Source organism: Oenanthe melanoleuca, chromosome 1A, assembly GCF_029582105.1.
Source record: "Oenanthe melanoleuca isolate GR-GAL-2019-014 chromosome 1A, OMel1.0, whole genome shotgun sequence".
Lineage (NCBI taxonomy): Eukaryota > Metazoa > Chordata > Aves > Passeriformes > Muscicapidae > Oenanthe > Oenanthe melanoleuca.
This window is the reverse complement of record NC_079334.1, coordinates 51,292,367-51,312,680: the sequence shown is the minus strand read 5'-3', so window position 1 is coordinate 51,312,680 and position 20,314 is coordinate 51,292,367. Positions and strand designations below refer to the sequence as shown.

Below are 20,314 nucleotides of genomic sequence, written 5' to 3'. Positions count from 1 at the left end.
TCCCTTGGTACAGTTGGTGTCAGCTGTCCTGGCTGTGTCTCTGTGCAACTCCTTTTGCACCCCTGGACTCCTCGTTGGTGGGGCAATATGAGAAGGGGAAAAGGTCTTGACTCTGTGCAAGCCTTTTTCAACGCTGTAAAAACATCCCGGTGCCATCAACACTTTTTTCAGAACAGATTCAAACCAGAGCCCCCTACTAGCTACTATGAAGAAAATTAACTCTATCCCAGTCAAAACAGGCACATGGTATAGTGTAAAGTAAGCCATTACATATTAGCAAACCATCTGGAAACCTGTGTTAGACGTTGAAAGTAGTTACCATTTCAGTGCTTGATTCTGAATTTTTATTGAAGTAGTTAATGAAGCAATATGAATGGGAGTATGTAGCATCTCTAAAATGACACAGTGAGGTGAAGATAATGCCTGCAGACAAATATATACTTCGTTGTAAATCCATTACTCCATGAGCACTAGGGCTAACGTAGATTTCCTGGGAATTGCTGTGTTATGTCTGATGTATTTCTTCTAGTCTTTAGTATCTTGTATTGCTACATGCCCTGATCTCAAGTTTTCCTGTTCTGTGATGGGAAATTCAAGTTATGTATGCTGAAATAGGAAAGAAAAAGCTTTCTTCACTGAAGGTGTAATTCACAGAGGACGTGGTTTGCAAGCCTCACAAAACCCCTGAAAAACGAAAAATACTCAGCTATGCAAAATATTTCATTAATTTAGTTAAGAATGGAAAGATGCTTTGTAGGAGCTCTTGCATTCAAGTAGGAGTAGGAACCTTATGTAGAAAAGCTTTACATTTGTGTACCTTTGACTTGCTTCCAGCTGTAGCTCTGTAGATCTTGTGTTCTGCAGCTGTTGATTCCTAGAATGGTAAAGGAAATTTTGACAGAGGAAAACAAGGTTTCATTCATCTAAGTAATGCTGCAATAATATTCACACTACTTCTCTTATCATTGTAAATAGTGAAGCAAGGGGTAAAAAATTTCTTAGGAGGATGATTTAGCTCTAGTTTGAAAGATAGAGCTGCAAGCATGGCTTGCCTTTGCAGAGATAGACATGTAGAAAGAACAATTTATATTTCACTGTAAATCCATAAAAGCCTTCCAATCCACAAAGTCTTAGAAGCTTCTGATAATACAGAGTAATCCACACAAAGCTTCATGGGAGGCTGCAGCATGGAGCTAACAAGTGTTTGCTGGTGACATAAGGGACCATAGATTTAGACCATAAATTAGATTATAAAATTTAGACCATAAATTTGGACAGTTCCGTGTCTGTTTTTATGTCAGAGAAAACCAGGCTATAGTTTTAACCTGAGCAGGTTTGGCAAAAGTTTAAAAAGTGGTTCTCCTGCCAAAGAGAAGGTAAGCTGGAATTCTTCTGGGATGCATTTGGTTCAGGCACATGGTAGCAGTGTTGGACCATGTAGTTAGAGAATTGCACTGCAGTAGTGCTTGAGTTTCTTAGAAACCAACCTGAACAAACCTTTCCCTCTTGATTTTTTTTTTCCCATTTGTCACTTCCCAAGCAGCACATATAAAGTATTCTTTCCAGAATAGAGGATTTTTCCTGCTTTCTCCACTTCATGTGTTTGCAGTTAGGGTTCACTTCTGTGTAGCCTTTCACATGGGTAATGCAAAGCTGTTCCTGCAGACAGTGAAGGGATTTGCTTCAGATTCCTCTGATGGACGTGTTTGGCTCTTCTTTTGCAGTAGCAGTAATTCCAAGATGTTCTTTGTAACAGAAGTATTAATTCTGTACCTATGTTGAGTGGAGGGATTTTGCATTTTACTCAAGATTTTGATGAAATTGTGGGGTTGAGATTTTTTGGTTGGGTGGATGAGTGGGTAGGTTTTTTAATTATTTGTGATACCTGGATTGAACTTGAGGTGGAGGGTGTGAGGAATTACCCTAAATGAGCAATTCTCATACGTAACTGAAATGAGAATCTATCTCATGGCTGGGGAAAATGAAGCATGAACATGTTGGTTTTAAGAAGATAACTTCTGTTTATTTGAAGGACTCATGGACACAGTAAAGAACTCCTGTTGCTTGGCTTTTCTGATTTTACTGTTGGCCGCTATATTGAAGCCACTGTAACATATGAAGAAGAATTACTTGTAGCGCCTGTACAACCTTATTCTTCAAGAAAGCCTAAAATTATTCCAGATTCTCAGCCAAGGAAGACAACAGTGGCTGGCCCTAAACATAAAAGGTACTGTCACTTAGAGCATAAATAATACTTACCTAACACTGCTCTATTTGGCATTACTATTATCTGTTCTGTAATGCCAAGAAAGAAAATGTGAAACGAGAATCTGTACATGCTTATATGTATGTATGTTGTAAACGAGGTGATTGTGGACATTTCTGATAGAAGAGGTTGTTTTAGTGATTAACTGCTTGATTTCTTTGTTGATTTTTCAAACAGAATCTCTAGTGTGTAGTGTGGTAATAAGATAAAACACTGTTCCTTAGTTACCTTCTTAGTAATAACTGTGTCATTAAAAAAAAATATGGGAAACTGAAAATAGATTTCTGACATAATAAACTTCTTAATTCTTTACACAACTTACTCATCACATGATATATTTATCCAGCTGTGGGATGGATATTTTGTCCTGAAGGACCCTCTGAGAGAGAGCATCGAAAGTTTTACTGTCTTGTGATGACATCAGTCAGGTCTTTGAGTACTCAGATGAGTCCCATCAGGTCCCATAGACTTACAGCAATCCAGCAGGAGCAGGAAATCCTGCAGAAGTTCAGGTTCAACTTGGAGTTTATCATTCTCAGTCATGACTCTCCAGCTAAGGGCATTGGCACTCCCTTAGCCCCTCATCAGTGTTGAAGGCAGAGGCAAAGAAAGCATTAAACATTTCTGCCTTGTGTGTCCCTGTATCCTCATCCTGTAATGGATCAATGTTGTTTCTGCAGTGCTTTTTGCTATTGGCCTATTTTTAAAACCTTTTTGTTGTTACTCACGGTACTGGACAGCTTCACCTTCCACTAAGTTTTGGCCACATTAAGTTTTCCCTACACTGTCAAGGATCATCTTTGTAAAAAGATCTCTTACCTTTTTTCCCAGTGTAACAAACTTCTCAGTTGTCCCTTTGAAGGAGTCATTAGTCTGTTGTGTGTGTGTGTGCATATATGTATTTTGGGTTTATAGTCTTGGTGGTTTGGCATGTTAATTAGCTTGGTTTTGCATACATTACTTAAGCAAGCTAACTGATATTTCATACATTTTCATTTTAGAAATAAGAGAAGATGGTGTTCAAACTTCCTCCCACATTTTACCATACCGGATGAGTTAAGAAAATGTGTCGAACAGCAGTTAGACATACTAACCTTTCAGCCCCTCCTAGCAGAGGTATGTAAGTGTAAGTTTTATATGAAAAATATCTTCTGATACAGTGTTTTTGTTCAAGCACCCTTAACTTAATGTGTAGTGCTTGTAAGAGGAGAAGACATAACACTTGTCAGGTAGACTTAATCTTCAGTCTGGATCCCATAGGGTTTCAGTATGTTACAGAATCCAAGCTTAAAATAAGCATAAATGGGAAAATCTGAAAAGAGAGGAGAAGAATATTGGGGGGGAACATTGCAGAAGCTGAACAAAGATTTCTCTGTACTCTCACTTTTTAGGCATCACTGGAAAGGGTTTTTGAGGTGTCAGGGAAGTAATTACTTCATAGAAAATCACAATCTCTTAAATTATTGCAATAAGAGAGGATTCTTTTCTGGTTGTTTAAAATTATTTTCTTAAGTATCTTCAAATTTAATTCACTATAGCTTGTTCAAGTTCTTCCCACAAGTATAGTAGTTTCAGAATACATATAAAACACCCCCAAAAAAGCTGTAAAGTCTTAACAAGAATATTACAATGATTCCTTCTCCAAAACTTTTCTCTGATTTCTGGTAGAACATTGCTGATACTCACTTTTTTTTTGTAAATTTTAAGTACTTACAAACTGGGGCTGACACTTTTTTAAAATGTACAAGGCTGTATTGTCTGCTGTTGAAACAGCTAACATTAAGCTTGAGATCACAGCATTAAGCTGTGGGTTCAACATCATCTCTCAGAAAGAAGATAAAGCTCTGTAGTGTTTATAATAATTTTACACCGAAGGCCTGCTATTGATGGTTACTTTTTTTTAACCACACCCTAACCCTAGCCTTGGGTAGAACTTGGTATTGTTGGAGAATACCTCTGCAGTAAGATTCCTTAAGCTCTGAGGGAGAAAATTCAGGTTCTTTCAGCTCGACATAGTTGTATGATCATCAACCAGGGCCAAGACTGATTCTTTTCAGCTGTCTCTGTCCATGTATTTAGATCTTTTTGCTTTCTGGGCATGAACTGAGCATAGAACTCAGTTTGTAGACTGCCCCTGAGTTCAGATGGTGAAACTGCCACTGTGGTAGGGAGAGACTTGATTAACTCTTTAGCTGAGGAGCTATTGTATTTGAGCTCCAAGGACTATACTAATCTTGCTTTGGCTACTAATAAGATATAAGATATTAGCTAGTGTAGCTAGTGGATGAATGCCTCTATTTAGGTATCTTATTGGGCAACCCAGTTGCTGCGCAATCTGTTTTAAGAAGTGTTTTCTTTAACATTAGCTATAGTGGGTTCCATATCTTAATGTACAACAATAATGTATACTGGGTTTTTTTTCAGCGTCTTAATCTAGATAATTATAAAGCAAACTTTTCTACTCTTCTATGGCTTGAAGAGATTGAAGCAGAAATGGATATAAAAGATTACTGCATGAGTGGAGTTACTTTAAAAAGGAATGGGAATTCGTTAGTGCTGGAAGTGCCAGGAATAGAAGAGGGCAGACCTCGCCTGTTTCCAGGTAGAAATAAACGTGAGATAAAGTCAAATGACATGTTGATCTTTATTTTCACTAAACTGTATTGTTTATTCATTGGTTTAAAGAAGTCTTCCCAATATTTGAGCACAAAGTTACTCATGTAGGCTACTAAATAGTGGACTAGGGAAGGGGACACAAGGACACTATGTTGGTGTCTTAGTCCCACAGTGGCTGCTGTCTGAAGCAGCATTGCATGTGTCTGTTCTTACAGATGTTTCAATACTTTAGGATTTTTCTTTTGCAATAATCAGTGGGGCTTTCAGCAAAAATAAACTGCAATGTAGTAATGGCTTAAAAAGTAGTAAGTGTAGCAAAAAAGCTGGGAAAGCAGCTAAGATTGTATTTCAAGTAATATAATATTCAAAATAGCGTTTTCAAGACATGTTGATAGCATCAATACTAGATGCCTTTTAAAATGTAATACGACATATGTGATACGCTACATATGGCATTTCAAAACAGTACTGATAGATACAGCAATTTTGCTGGTTAGCCTCTTGAAAATTCCTAGCTTAAACATGCAGAAGAGAAGAAATTGCATGCTTCAGTGAAAATGTTACTATTCATTTTAACAGTATTTTGCCTTTTAACTTTGTTTACAATTAGGTGACAAGGTGATACTGAAAAGTCAGGTGTACTCAGGGCATATAATAGAATACATTGCGTATGTTGCTGAGGTAAGAAAAGTGTCTCTCCTCTTGAAAATACCGTGGTCTACAGCTTTCAATTCCAGGAGTTACAGACTAGTTTAACCTGGCTTCTGAGAAGATAGGTTTCTTTTATCTATATTTTGAATGGTGATTTTTTATTTTTATTGTATTTTTGAGGACTCTGGCTTACCTGTTCTTTGGAGATAATAATCTTTGCCTGCTCTGAAAGCACTTTTAACATGATCTAGATATGTAATATATTGATAGTAGGTAAATCTAGATGTACTTTTTGGAGTTGATGGGGGGTTAAGTGCTTTCAGAGGTGCTTCTTTATGTTTCAAGTACTAAATCTTCATCAGTATCCTGACTTTTTTTTTATCTTTGTACAGATATGTGAGGAAGATGTTACTCTTAAGGTTAATGCAGACTTTGAACGGGCTTACAACTTGGAACCCATGGATGTGGAATTTGTTCATTGCAGGTGTTTTTATAAGCTTCCAGAAAACTGTATCTAATGATTCCTCTAGTAAAGCGACTTTTAAAGTATTACCATCAGCTGTTTATTTTGGTGGACACAGAGAAAGACGTAATTAAGATCTTGCCAATTTTTTGACTACTTCTTTTCAACACACCTTTGTCACCATATTCATAGTTAAAAGATTGTAACTATACAAGTGTTCAAAGAGCTGTTATCTTCTTCATTTCTAGATAGCCACACAATGTCTTACAGTAAAATGAGGGGGTGTTCGGGGGTATTTTTCTTAGGTTTTTGGGGAGTTTTTTGAGAAAAAAATGTACTAATATGGCTGCAAGACTATGCAAGAAGTAAAAATAGCTGGTGATATAATCTCCCATTCTTTTATACTTTTGTTTTATTCATGGGATGTTGTTACCTGTTTGGAGTTACATAATCTCTGTAAATACAGCCTTGCAAAGAACTTCCTTGAAAGTGTTGAACACAGGCCATCTTTTTATCACTGAAAAGCTAAAGAATGTATGTGTCAATATTATTCATAGCAAAGCTATTTATGTTTCTGCAGCATATTTCTCACTAGATTTTTTTTTAAAAAAAAATACACATTTTTTATAAAACTTTTTTTTTTAATACACAGTAAAAAGTGCCAGATAACTCATAGGAATGTGCTGTCGTAGTATACGGAAATGTAAGGTTTTACTTTAATCTACAAATCTGTGTTCTGGTTCCAGGATTCCTAGCCGGCGATGCCAGTTGGCCATTCAGCAAGCTCTCTACCTGGGTGAGAAAGGTACATTCCATTCCAGACTATTAAGCTGTCTAGAGCTTCTTTGTATAGTGTTGTGGGGTTTATTGCTTTCACATCAGGGCATGCTGAGAAGAATGCATTGTATTGTTCTTACAGGAGTTTTCCATGTGTTGTTAGGGGCTTTTTGTTTTGGTTTGAGAGAGAGAAACAATGCTGAATGTAGAGAAGATTTTGTCAAAATAATTTTGTCAGTTGGCTATCACAGGCCAGAGGAGGAGAAGCAAACTTTGTGAACTGTTAGAGCCAACAAGAAATCTAGGAATAATACGTACTGCTATAGTGATAGCCAGTGAAGTGGCCATGTTGAATGATACGTGTGAATTTCCTGTTTCTACTCCCTTAGTTCTAATAAACCAACTTTGGCATCTCAGACTAAACTGATGTATCAGCAGTAACATTGATCAGTGAAACATGCAGTGTTTGTGTGACTTTTGAAATTTCTCTGCTTTCTTTCTCTGCTAAATATAGTGTTATTTCCAGAAAGGCTTGTGTTACAATCACCACAAGCTATCAAGACCCAGAGTACTACAGAGTATTGTGCTGTTGATGATGGCCTGAAACAATCTTCACAACAGGAAAGTAAGGTATCTATTCTGTAAATGTTCTTAAAATGTTCCTTCATTCAGATTGGCACCAGATACTTACTGCACAACTATTGCCACAAAGGAATTGCATAATGGAGTATCAAAGAATCAAAGTTGTATTCTGCCGCATTCTAATGACAGAAGTTTTTGTTTGCTCCCTGGAGATGGGGGATTTTATGATAATTGATACTATAAAGCTAACAAAAGGTAAAGTGCATGTTTAAAAAGTGTGTGATTGTGAGGGGAATTGTCAGATTTGCCTTAGACTAGTTTTCATAGCTACTGTTGAGTAGATATGTTAGTCCACTCAATGTGGCAGGAAATAATTTTGTGATAGAGGATAATCATCCTGTTCTGAATAGATTTACTCAGGCTTAACTGCCACTTATATTAATAAAATGGAGAAGTCTTTCTTAGGAAGGACTTTTGGAGGCTGCTTAATTTTCTTTCCTTTTTGAAGCAGGACAGTCACCAGCAACAAATCAAGTCAACTTGGGGGCATGTGACAGCATTTCTTTATTTTTGTCTGTAGAGTTTTCACAGTGTTTGCAGAACATGTGCTTCACCACCTTTACACTCAAGGTTTTTCTCCTAATTCCCTAATTATTTCACCTGCAATTTTTGTTTTACAACAAGGAGTAATCAATCAATCTGGTTTGAAATCAGTATTTTTAAGATGATTGAGGTATAATGTCCATAACCTTGCCAACACCACATTCCCTGCAAGCAGTTTTCTCTCATGCTGCAATCTGAAGGGACATGTCCACCAAGGAAGAGGGATGTATCTTACATAGTGGTCTTGAATGACTGTTTGTTTTTGTGAAGCGAACAAGTTATGTAGTCAAAATCCTCCTCTGAGCCTGCAGAGTATTTGTGTAATAAATGTTTAATGTTAACAGAGATAAACTATTAGAATACTTAAACTTAACATGGAAATTCCTGGCACCTTCTTCTACTACTTTTATCATTCTGTCATAATGGTAGATACTCTATTTAATGGGAAAAAATTAAAGCTTAGCAACTTTAAAAGTATTAGGAAAGATAGATGCCTGTCTTCTTAAGGTTATAAATGCATTTATCTTCACTTGCTCTTTTCAGGTCAAAAAAAAGCAGAGCAAACAGACAAAAGGTATGACATCAAGGGAGGTGAACATAACAGATGTGATGAGAGTAACTCTGCAAACAAGCCAACTTGATATATTTTCTGTGCTTGAATGATAAGTATCACATCAGTGAATCAGGGCAGAAGCAAGATACCTTTAAGATGTCCTTGTGCTCTGTCTTTTGAAGACCAGTTCTGGAAATACTAACAGAGAGTTTCTATGGAGGCTTTTGATGCATTACTTAAAAATCTCTAATTTGCAGAATGGTTTGGGTTGGAACGGACCTTAAAAATCATCTAGTTCCAACCCCTTTGTCACAGTCAGGAACACCTTCCACTAGACCAGGTTGCTCAGAGTTCCACCCTGGCTGACTTTGAACACTTTGGGGGAGGGGGGCAAGTATCTGATGATACATGTTGTAATTAATAAATAGTTATTTCTAGTCATTTACTCAAAACTTTCAATTATATTCAGAGTTTTCAATTTGTTACTGGGATGGTGTCTCTCATCTTTGAAAAAGCTTTGCTAAAGATGCTAAAACTTCTTCAAGTATCCCAGATTATTCCTGTGCTTTTTTTGGAAAGTGTGACTTTAAATATCAGTGAAATGCGTAAGAGGAGAATGATCTTGTCATTTTTTTAATCAAAAGTGTGTTAAAGCATAAATTACCTAGAATGCACTTCTTTGCAAGGGTTAATAAGATTCTGTTGTGGAAAGCTAAAGCTAGACTAATTCTGACAGGATTAAGAAAAAAACCCAGCAGTTGTAGCAGAGGACTGATCATGTAGTACTGGTACCATTCCCCAAGTGCCAGTTACTGAAATATTCTCAAGTTTTTCTGTTCTAGAACAAGAAAGTGGACTTGATTCTAAAATTACTGAATAGAGTTTTTATGGATTGTTGGTCCTTTTTTGCCTTTCAGTAAAGAGCCAGTACACTCTGGAAATATTAATGGCTTATTTTCTTGGTATTCAATGAAAACTGAATTTTTAAGAAATTCATTGGTTGTTACCAAGGGAGGAAAACAAAAATCTCCAAAGCATATTGTGAATCAGAATTGCGTTAATCTACATATGTTAAAAATATATATGTGAAGTTCTGGCATATGCTTGTCTTGATTCTAGTTGGTGAAACTGTGGCACTTAAAGAGAGAGATGGTGAATTTTTCAATCCTGTGCTGAATGTGCAACAGAAACTGGCAGTGAAAAGGATACTGAGTGGTGAATGTCGCCCAACACCTTATCTTCTCTTTGGACCACCAGGAACTGGAAAAACAGTAACAGTAATTGAAGCTATTTTACAGGTAATGGTGAATGACAAATCAGTCGTCTCTAGTCTTTTCCATGTTGGAACCTTTATAGTATTTCTATAAGTACCATTGTATTTTTTCCAAAGGAGTTTTCAAAATACTCTTTTTTAAATTATTTTCTATAGCTCCATAAAAGGAGGAAAATCCATCTTCACAGATGTCAAATTTAACAGAATTTAGAATGACTTATTTTCAAGCCTTTTTGTCTTTAAAACTTCAGTGAACAGTGTCTACCTTGTGTCTGCCTAGTGCATAATGTATTCATGAAGCACAGGTATACATTAATATGATAACCATTAATTAATTCTGTTGTGGGTACACTCAGTTTGAGACTACTTAATCATGCTTATCAGCAGGAGTGTTACTGCACTGCAAAAGAATGAATGGATATCACATATGCAAAACTCTTCTGGGTTCTGTATTCAGTGAAATAAAATGGGAATGTTTGCACTTGCTTCTTAAATAACCTTTTCTAATATCTGGTTTCTTTAATGTAGATACATTTTACTCTCCCAGACAGTCGGATTTTAGTATGTGCACCATCAAACACTGCAACAGATCTGATTTGCTTGCGGCTGCATCAAAGCAATCTCTTAAAACCAGGAGCTATGGTCCGAGTTAATGCTGCCTTCAGGTCAATAGAGGTAAATATTACAGATACCTGCCACATAAGATTTCCATTTTAATGTTTCTACCTTAAAATACTGACTTAGTATTTTAACTCTCCGTGGCTATGAGGCTGCTTAGGTTTGCTTAGGATCCAGAGTATTACATTGCTCCAGCTTTTCCAGAAGATTAACTGGAAAATGTTGATCATAATCCTTAATTTGATTGTATGGGCAAAGGATCCTCACATTTTTCTTGCTGTGCTTAACTGTGAAAACAGCAAATAGGCATTGGTGGAGATTTTTTATTTCATTTGGGTTTATTGTTATCTGTCCAGTTTAAGACTACTTACACAGAAAGTAAACAAATAGGATTGTCATCTCTGCACACACATCTCTCTATATCACCACTATGACACATTGTGGGGTCATTACATATATACATATATATTTATACATAAGTATATATATTTATACAAATGCGTGTATATATGGAGAGAGATATACATTTGTATATGCATACATATGTGTGCATATATGTATATATGCACTTACACGCATATATATGTGTGTCTATATAGATGAGTATTTAAAATATCCAAATGTTCCATTTTGATCCTTACAGTAAAGCACAGATGTCTTGCAAAGGTACTACTTTGTTTAGGCAAATTAATTAATTCATTTTGGTATATTAATGGGTCTAAATCTATGTGTTTTGCCCAGCTTCTAAAATCGTTTTCAGAGAGATTTTCCATTCAAATATAGAAGTTCTGTTTTAGGCCAGCATTTTGTTTTACCTTTTTTGTTTTTTTTGTGGCAGCAAATTGATGACATGGTGAAACCTTACTGCAAAGATGGTGATGATATTCAGAAGGCGTTGTGGTCCAGGATCGTAATTACAACATGCAGCAGTGCAGGATTGCTTTATCAAACAGATACACGGTACAGTACCCTACATAGGAGTATCACATGGCTGGGTGACACAAACCCCAGAGCTTTTAAAGACTGTCTGAACTGTAACTTGGGCTTTTTTAATAGCTTATTGCGTGCACCTGTATTGTGTAAGAGAGCAAAGCACTTAGTTTTAGTAATGTTTAAGCAGAAACATTCTCCATGGTAAATTTAAGAACTATCTTGTGTAATGTTAAAGATTCTTGAAACAATAACTTCTCCTCTGCCTGCGGTTGGAATCACATTGCTCTTGATAATCACTTTGGCTCAAAATGTTTGCCATACTAAAAATTACAGTGCATTGGCTTTTATCAAGTCACCTTTACTAATTGTAAACAGCTGTCATGTCAAGTGCTATTAACCAAGGTTGTCTCTGACTTGGATTTTAACTTTGGAAAAGGACGCTCTTACTATCTTGAGTTGTTTGGCAGAAACAATGTCTTTGCTACACCAAGTGTGTTGTTTTAATTCTGTATCTTAAGGAAACTGAGAATAGGGGAAGCTTTTCTAAGCATCTTCACATTGTTACAAACAATGCTTTAATTAAAAGTTGTGTATATCAGAGTATGTAAGTGAAAGCAGAGATGAAAAATGAAAGGTACAGGGTTATTTTTGATATATTTCCTTCTGGAAATACCCATATTTGCTCTGTGTCTTTGAGGTTGCCTGGCACACTTGACAAGGAGAGTAACACAATTGCTGAGGTCAGCCACAGGGTGGCAGAATGAACTAATTTGAAAAGAGCCCTATTTCAGGTTAATGTTATTTAATTATAGGCTTGGACATTTCACTCATGTGGTTCTGGATGAGGCAGGTCAAGCAAGTGAACCGGAGAGTCTTATACCTATTGGATTGATTTCAGAAGCTGATGGACAGGTAGTTCTCTTAATATCATTTACTGAAAGGGAAAAAGCTTGTTTATTATTTTCATATTTTGTGGATTATGTAGAATGCAAGCAGCTGTTTTCTGGTAATGAGTTTTGTAGTAGAGATTATTCATGCATAATATCAGTTCTCAACATGTAAATTTCTTTACATCTGGAATAAGTCTGTGTTGGTAGGACTGGGTCAGTAATAAAAGATGTGTTCTGTTTAAGACATCAACATACTTCTGTCCTTTGCAAACAAATGTTTGAAGGAAAGCAGAATACTTGATATTAATTATCTCTGAATTCTGAAATGTGTATGTCATTCCATAACAATTGTTTTAATCTAAGATGGATGTTTTTAAATTTCATATACAGATAATTCTCGTTGGCGATCCAAAGCAATTAGGGCCAGTAATAAAATCTAAACTTGCAAAGACTTTTGGATTAAGTACGTCTTTGCTAGAAAGGCTGTCACTAAGAGAGCTGTATCTGAGAGATGAGGATGCTTTTGGTGCCTGTGGAGCATACAATCCTTTGTTGGTGAGTTAAACTTTCCATCAACCTTTTTCAGGTCAGTCAAAAGAGATGTGGTTTCTTACCACCATTTTGCTCCCTGATGCTTAGAGATAAGTCTAGCTTGAGCATTAGTTCTCTGGAAAAGCTTGTTTATTTGCATATGTAGTCTGAATAGTAAAGATGCTGAGCCCTCCAGCATGTTAAAACTTTTCTTTGAAGGGCTCCTCTATTCTTAAGTAGCATAAGTCGTATATGGAGCACAAAGCACAGTTGTAAACAATAGCTTAAAATTCCCTTTCATCTTCATTGTCCAGATTTACCATAACTTCATTTTCCACAGATAAAAAAGTACAATTTCTACTTTTAACCTACAAACAGAGTCTCTTCTTTGAACATTAATTTTCCGAACGTCATGTTTCACAAAGGGAAGAAGAGAAACTGTTCTTTCTTCTTTATCATGTCTTCCTTTGAAGGAAGCTTCCCCAGATTCTTGTATGGGCAAATACCTGACGTCTATGTTAAGTAGAGGTAGCATAGTATTTAAACAACTGATGTTTGAGCTGCTTTTAATTACTGTCTGAATCCAAAACACAGGGCTGATGTTAAGCTTCCTAAGATGCCTTCCTATTTTCCTGGTAACGTACCTCAAAGAATTAAACTGAGAGCAAAAGATGACTAGATGACTGTGGAAGTAGAGAAGGGAGGAAATCTGATGGCAGATTTAAGAGTGAAAGTGGGGGTGTTTGGACCTAGGCTTTAGGTCAGGTTCAGCCTGCTGAAAAACCTGTCACACTTCCTCCTAAAATGTGTGGCGCAAACTTTGATTGTTGTATTCCTTACACAGTGCTTAAGGAGAATTGGCATAGTGAGAAATCAGGAAATATGAGAGCTTTAAGGATACATTTTAACTGGAATATCCTATGTTATCCTTTTTACAGGACTGAGGTTTTTTGAGCTGGTTACTACTTTCTGGAATGCTTCCTTAAGATTATTCTTTCATTTAGAGACAAATACATTTTAGATGTTTTAAGGCCATGTTCTGTCAACTGTTCTGATCCTCCCTTTTTGCCTGTCAAGACTTCTTCAAGAGAAGACATTGCATCCATTGAACATGCACAGAAATAATCTGACTCTTAAAAGAGAACGTGTCTATACATGAAATGTTTCAAGAAACTGGAGAATGGCCCATTTGTCTGTCACGTACATTCAATTCTCTTTATTTCTCTTTTAGAGGGGAAGGAGATGTTCCTTCAAAAAACTGCTTTGATGTGCCTTTTACTTTCAGAAGGCCACAACTGCAGTTTTTGCCTTGAATGCATTTCTTTAGCAGCCTTAGAAATACGATATGGTAGAGGATGGTAAGGTAGTAGCTGTGTTCTGATGAATAATTGTTTCAGTTATGGATTTTGGGTTTTGTCTTTGCAGATCACTAAACTTACAAAGAACTACAGGTCGCATTCTGCATTGCTTGCCTTGCCATCTAAACTGTTTTATCATAAGGAGCTAGAAGTTTGTGCAGATACTTCAGTAGTAACTTCTTTGTTGAATTGGGGGAAATTGCCCAGGAAGGGATTTCCATTAATTTTTCATGGAATAAGGGTATGTAAAATGTTCATGCAGTGAACTGTATAGGCTTGCTACCAGTTTACTGATTTCTTTAGAATAAACTCTAGAGAGGATATGAAGAAAGGTTAACTGCCTTTCACAAGTAATGTGACTTCCTGACCATCTGGTTTTAAAAACAGCTACTCAAGTCAAATATTTGCTAAGAACTTGAGCAGCTGCCTCTTGAAGTGCACTGTGGAGACATTTTCATTGAAGTTTAAATTCATAGTACATGACCAGACTGGAGTTACCATCAGCCGCTCTAGATTGCTTTTGATGAGAGTTTCCTACATTGGATGAATACAGGCCTCTAAAACTAAAATATCATTAGAGCTTAACTTGGCAGGGGAAAAAGTAGTATCTTGGTAAAAAAAAATTTCTTTAGACTTCCAAGAAGTTAGTTAAAAGTGATAAGATCTGCTGCTTGGAGAGGCTTGGTTTAGAACTCTTCCAGCTAATTAGTTGTATACTTAAAATACTGTTGTTATATCAATTATATTTATAAATGTATTTAAAAATATATAAAATGTGAGGTGATATTTGTTCTCTAGAAAAGGTGTATAGAGAGAAAGAAAAATTATATATAACATTCCATCATGTTCTTTGCATTCAGGAGTTATAAGAATAATGTATTAATAAATACATAGTCATTTCTGCACCTGATCTCCATCATCTCATTTCCTTTCCCCCAATGCAGGGCAGTGAAACACGTGAAGGTCGCAGTCCTTCATGGTTTAATCCAGCTGAAGCAGTTCAAGTAATGATGTACTGTTGCCAGCTGGCTAGAAGTGAATACTCTGCAGTATCAGTGACAGATATTGGAGTGATTGCACCATATCGTAAACAGGTATAATGTTTAATAGGTCTGATGTCTTAAGAGCTTCCAAGTTGCTGTATTTCATCTCATATATTTATATGGTGTCTGTGGTTTTTTAAAGCAGGGGGGCATATGTTAAAATTTCACTGTTGTGTATCATGATACACAGTGTATTATCAATCACTATGATGCTGCCATTGAAATCTAAAAGACAGCAATAATGGCATTTTACTAGTTTTTCAGTTTTAAAAATCAAGCAGTTAAGGAGGCCAGTTTGGAAACAGAAGCAGATTTTTCAGTTGTTGGAAGTAATGAGTTCAAGTCAAGAATTCATTATCCAACATGTGGAACAGCAGTCTGGTTCTCTCTCTGCACTGAAGACTGGAACAAAAGGGAATTATCATGAAGTAGATGGTGTGACACCTTGTTGTGGTCTTGAGGAGACTAGAGGATACAATTACTGTGACTTCTTAGCTGTCCTGTAGTCAGACTTGAAGTTTGTAATACATACTATTAAAAGAGAATGTTGAACATTAACTTCAAATGCTGTGCTTTATTTTTAAATGTATTTATATCCAGGTGTGTTAATATGTGATTTGTACTTTTATTTTAAAAGCAAACTTGATCCCCTTTCAGAGAAGACAGTGCACGTAATTCTTCTTGGTGTTCACATCTCAGTAGTCATAACCTTGCTCTTGCTTGGGGGAAACACTGAGACATGAAAATGACCGAGCCCTTGTAAAGAAATCTCACTTGCCAATTAAAGCTTTGCTTTTACCAATCCAGTTGGTCAGGTGCATGCACTTCCCTGTGTTTACAGTTATTATTTGTTTTTTAAACATGTATTCATAGTATTGATGTGACTAAATTTCTTACACTCCATAAACAATGATTTCACATGATTTAATGTGATTTTGTCCTTCATCTGCCTATAACACAAGGCATATGGTAGTATCCACATTAAGGAAGTCACTTTGTATTGCAGGAACACTGATTAGAAAGTAGTCTTTGACCATAATCTTCAGCTTAGTTAGGCAGGATTTCTTCTTAAATCTTCTGGAGCACTTCATTTATAATCTCTGAACAACTATTAGCAGATGGCAGTACAGCATTCCCACATGTAGCAGGATCTCAGTGCCTGAAACTCCTTGTTCTCTTTCTCTTTTGATGGGTACTTAAGATCATATCTCACTTCTGCCTTTCACTCTGCATGATGCACCTGGCAAGCAAGGGTGGAATCTTTTGTAGTCTTCTTGAAGGGCTAAGTGACTGTTTGCCCTGCCGCATCTATGGTACACATGGTTTTGGATATGATGCACATTGGAAAAAGAGGGTTTAAGGGTCCGAGTTATTATTCTCTTTAAAATCTGGACTACTGAAAATCTCACACCTTCTGTTCAATTTATGGTAGAGGGTACTCCTTCACTTCCTAAGTTGTATATTAGCTGTGATATTTTCTTGTAGGAAAAGTTACTATTTTATTTTAAAATCTTACTAGTGAATGACGGCTGAGCTTGGTGTACTCATTCCTTTTGACATTGCCATGTTAAAGCGGATACATGTATATGTGATACGGTGTTTTTTAAAGCAGTCCACTCTCAAATTCAACTCTAAGTTCCTCTTTTTTTCGCTTTTTTTTCTTTTTTGATAGGTGGAAAAAATTAGAGTTCTTCTCAGAAATATTGATTTGGAAGACATAAAGGTTGGCACAGTAGAAGAGTTTCAAGGGCAGGAGTACATGGTTATCATCTTATCAACAGTACGTAATTTTACTGTAGTCCTATTGAGAATTTTTATATGTGTCTAATTCTCTGATTCGTTTTTGATGTAGGCTTTAAAAAATTAGAAGCTGTATTTTTGTCGGTTTGTCACAGTATTTGAAAGCAGAATTTATTATATACATGCTTGTAGAGTTACTCTTCTCTTTAAAATCTGGGTTGTTAAAAATCTGTTGTTTTCTGTTTAAATTATGGTAGTAGTACTTCAGATTTGCAGCTTGGAGGAAGAGTCTGGGATTTTCTCACTTTTTTTTTTTTACTGAGAGCAGTGGTACTGTGCTTACTTTCCCTGTTTCACGTCATACCATAGCTTTTCAATCCATTGGATCTCTCTTAAAGTAGTTCTAGGTATGTACTATACTCTTATTTATAAGAACTCCTTATTTAGGTCATGAAAATTTTATTTTTTCAAAGATAGGTTCAAAAATAGATGAAATAACCGGTGGAAAACTCATGAGTCATCATTTATCACACTACTTGCTTTGGCTGTTTTTCCTATTCTAAAACAAACCACACTGGGGGGGCTACAAAAGACACATTGTGAATTGTCATTCAACTGAGTGGATTGTTGCAGTAAGGAAGTATTACATTAAAGTTATACTGTGGTATGTTGTGCTCTCATCATTTTATTTCTAAAACTATCCATAATTCATTTTAGGTGCGATCTCAGAAAGTCGTAATTGAGGACGAAAAACACTCTTTGGGCTTTCTCTGTAACCCAAAGAGATTTAATGTCGCAATTACTAGAGCAAAAGCTTTGCTGATTGTTGTGGGAAATCCTCACGTTCTTGTGAAAGTAAGTTTTGGGTTTATATCTTTGAATTGCCTATGTTATTTGTCACAGCAATTGAATGATTTTTGTGGTTAATCTGATGCGAGGAAACATCAAAATATGTTAGGAACTTGTACATTGTCCTCAGGCTGTGTTTGGGAATATCTGATTTCCATAGGTTCCCATATAAACGGGCAGTTCAGGCACACACAGTAGATTTCATAGCATAAGGGAAATGGTGCTCTGTGCATACAGACTCCTTTTTATCTCTAGCATGGGCTTCCTCTAAAGTTCTCCAATAGCCTGCAAGTCCAGTAAGCATATTCTGAATAACCTCACACAATCAGGTTCTTCACAAAATGTAGTTGTGTCACTTTTTAAATGGAAAGTGGCAGAAGTGATTGTTCCCAATTAATGCAATGAGTGCCAAGGAGGAGGACTCCTTTTGAACTTGTGCATGGTCCTTTCCCAGGAATAAGTTGAGCTTGTCTTAATACCTTATTTTATGTCTTACTTCACGAAAAGCAAGGAAAACAGTATTCCAGAAATGGTCTGAGAAAATTTAGTTCCCCCACATTTAACATGTATGTAATTTAGAGCAGCTATAGATACCTTCCTCACGTTGCACCATACTTGCAGCATTTGTTTCTGTTTCTGAGTTCTGTTTCTGGAAGAGGTCCTATTAAATATTAGATTCATGAGCCATGTTAATTTGTTTGAAAATTCACTTCAGAGAGCACCATGGTTACAGTTACATATTAATTTTCTGTTATAGGATCCCTGTTTTTATGCTCTGTTAGAATACAGTTTAATGAACGGAGTCTATATAGGTTGTGACCTGCCCGCAGAGCTGGAGCGCCTGCAGAAGTGAGTGTCTGGTCTTCACTTTAACCTTGCTAGATATTGATCAGTTTACAGTATTTTTAGAGCTAGCGTCATTTGAAAGATTGGTCAGTACAACAACCTGTTTTTTCACAGTAGGATTAGATTTTGAATTCCTGAGTAAACATTACGTAAACATAGTGACATAGCCCTGTTTTCTTCCACCCCATAAGAGAGACTGAGCATTAAGCATTAAATAAGAGCTGTTGACTTTGGTATATTATGTATCCCCAAATCATAAGGCATATTTGATGATCATAAGATGGAGGGTACAGCAGAAGTATTTAAGTTGATTTCACTGTAGAAAAAACAAAATTCTTGAAATCTGATTTAAATATGTCCCTTCTGATAAAATAAATACCATGTTCAATGGGTGTTATATACTAGATAACACTAATTGTTTTTAATCAAAACTGTTGTTTATGGAAAGATAAGATTTTTATGTTACTCCCTTTAATTGACAGGTGTGATTAGTTCTTTGGTATTCAAGATCGATTCAAGAGCTTGGTATTCATCTGTTTTGAAACTAAAAACACTTGTGAAAAATCCAGTCCTGAGCAGATGAAGCACTTTCATCCTCAGGGAGAGGCGCGTGTTTTGAAATAGACAGAAGTTTCTGCAAACAAGATTTTTTTTTTTTTTTTAAGTGAAAAAGTTGAAATTAATAGTATAAAATAGTAGTGGCACCTTACTAGCTTTTCTGTTTAAAATGTGTATTACTGTGCCTCTGTAAAGCACAGTATGCCTGAATGCTCCAGGCTTTAGGAGAAAAGTATTGAAGGACTCCTACGCCAGCTTTTCTGTATTCTGTAATTGTTTCAGCTTCTCAATTTTCTCAGACTTGTGTAACGCCACTGAAAACTGGACTGTCCCAAGAACACAGATGTGTACACAGGGTACATTGTTCTGGAAGCGTTACAGTAGTATATCTACAATGTGAATGGAATGATACATTAAATATTTCCACTCAACTGATACTATCTTAAGCCAAAACCCTACTTCCAGTTTTTAAGGCCTTTGTATATATAGCTGAGTCTAGCCACCTGCTGTAGTGTAGGTCAGAGCAACGGTGGGTTAAAAAAATTAAAACTGTGTTTTGTCTTTCTGTAAATGTGCTATAGAATAAAGTATTGTGTTTTATTTTGGCAGAATAAAAACAAAATGATAGGTCAGCAGTATTTCTGCTCTTGGCTTAATTTGTCACTGTGCTTTTCCATTAAACTATTTTTCTCTCTTCCTTGTCCTCTCCTTGGTGATTAGGTCTTGCTACACAGCACTTCAGGAGTAGCTCAACAATTAAACACTGTTTAAAAATTGCCAGTACAGCAAGGTGGCTTTCTGTAACTAACAGAAGTGTGTCAGCTAGGAGTATATGCTATAGAGAAACAAGTGAAGGAGGGGGGAAAAAATAGGAAGATTCTGTTTGCCTTGTTTACAAAGGCCTTCTGTTTGCCTTTAGCCCTTTCATGTCACTTTCATTCATGGTATGCAGTGTGCTTCTTTCCTTTGCAGTGCACAACATGCAGATACTGCAACTTATATGCACTCTTTTTAATGAAAGGTAGTAGTCTTGAATCTGCACATGGGTGCCTCAAGGTGCTGTTCTAGCCTGGTGGCTGAGGTACCTGGGTGGTGCTTTGTGGCTTCTCAGTTCTTTCTTAAAACCGTAGAGGTGATAATGCAGAAGGAAGGCCCAAGAAACAT

General features: G+C 36.4%; 1 protein-coding gene across 1 annotated transcript in view; it reads left to right on the top strand.

Annotated features, from left to right (window-relative positions):
• Positions 1 to 19,847, top strand: part of MOV10L1 (Mov10 like RISC complex RNA helicase 1) — a 30,009-nt gene extending 10,162 nt beyond the window's left edge. The window contains exons 9-27 of the mRNA XM_056516326.1: positions 2,033 to 2,227; positions 3,268 to 3,382; positions 4,691 to 4,868; positions 5,493 to 5,563; positions 5,926 to 6,017; positions 6,743 to 6,801; positions 7,288 to 7,403; positions 8,502 to 8,532; positions 9,631 to 9,809; positions 10,313 to 10,459; positions 11,241 to 11,362; positions 12,148 to 12,247; positions 12,616 to 12,780; positions 14,182 to 14,355; positions 15,059 to 15,208; positions 16,830 to 16,937; positions 17,615 to 17,752; positions 18,504 to 18,595; positions 19,075 to 19,847. Coding sequence (XP_056372301.1) covers positions 2,033 to 2,227; positions 3,268 to 3,382; positions 4,691 to 4,868; positions 5,493 to 5,563; positions 5,926 to 6,017; positions 6,743 to 6,801; positions 7,288 to 7,403; positions 8,502 to 8,532; positions 9,631 to 9,809; positions 10,313 to 10,459; positions 11,241 to 11,362; positions 12,148 to 12,247; positions 12,616 to 12,780; positions 14,182 to 14,355; positions 15,059 to 15,208; positions 16,830 to 16,937; positions 17,615 to 17,752; positions 18,504 to 18,595; positions 19,075 to 19,084 — 2,242 coding nt within the window. The 3' untranslated portion in view covers positions 19,085 to 19,847. The remainder of the gene's footprint in view (positions 1 to 2,032; positions 2,228 to 3,267; positions 3,383 to 4,690; positions 4,869 to 5,492; positions 5,564 to 5,925; positions 6,018 to 6,742; positions 6,802 to 7,287; positions 7,404 to 8,501; positions 8,533 to 9,630; positions 9,810 to 10,312; positions 10,460 to 11,240; positions 11,363 to 12,147; positions 12,248 to 12,615; positions 12,781 to 14,181; positions 14,356 to 15,058; positions 15,209 to 16,829; positions 16,938 to 17,614; positions 17,753 to 18,503; positions 18,596 to 19,074) is intronic.
• The last annotated feature ends 467 nt before the right edge of the window (positions 19,848 to 20,314 follow it).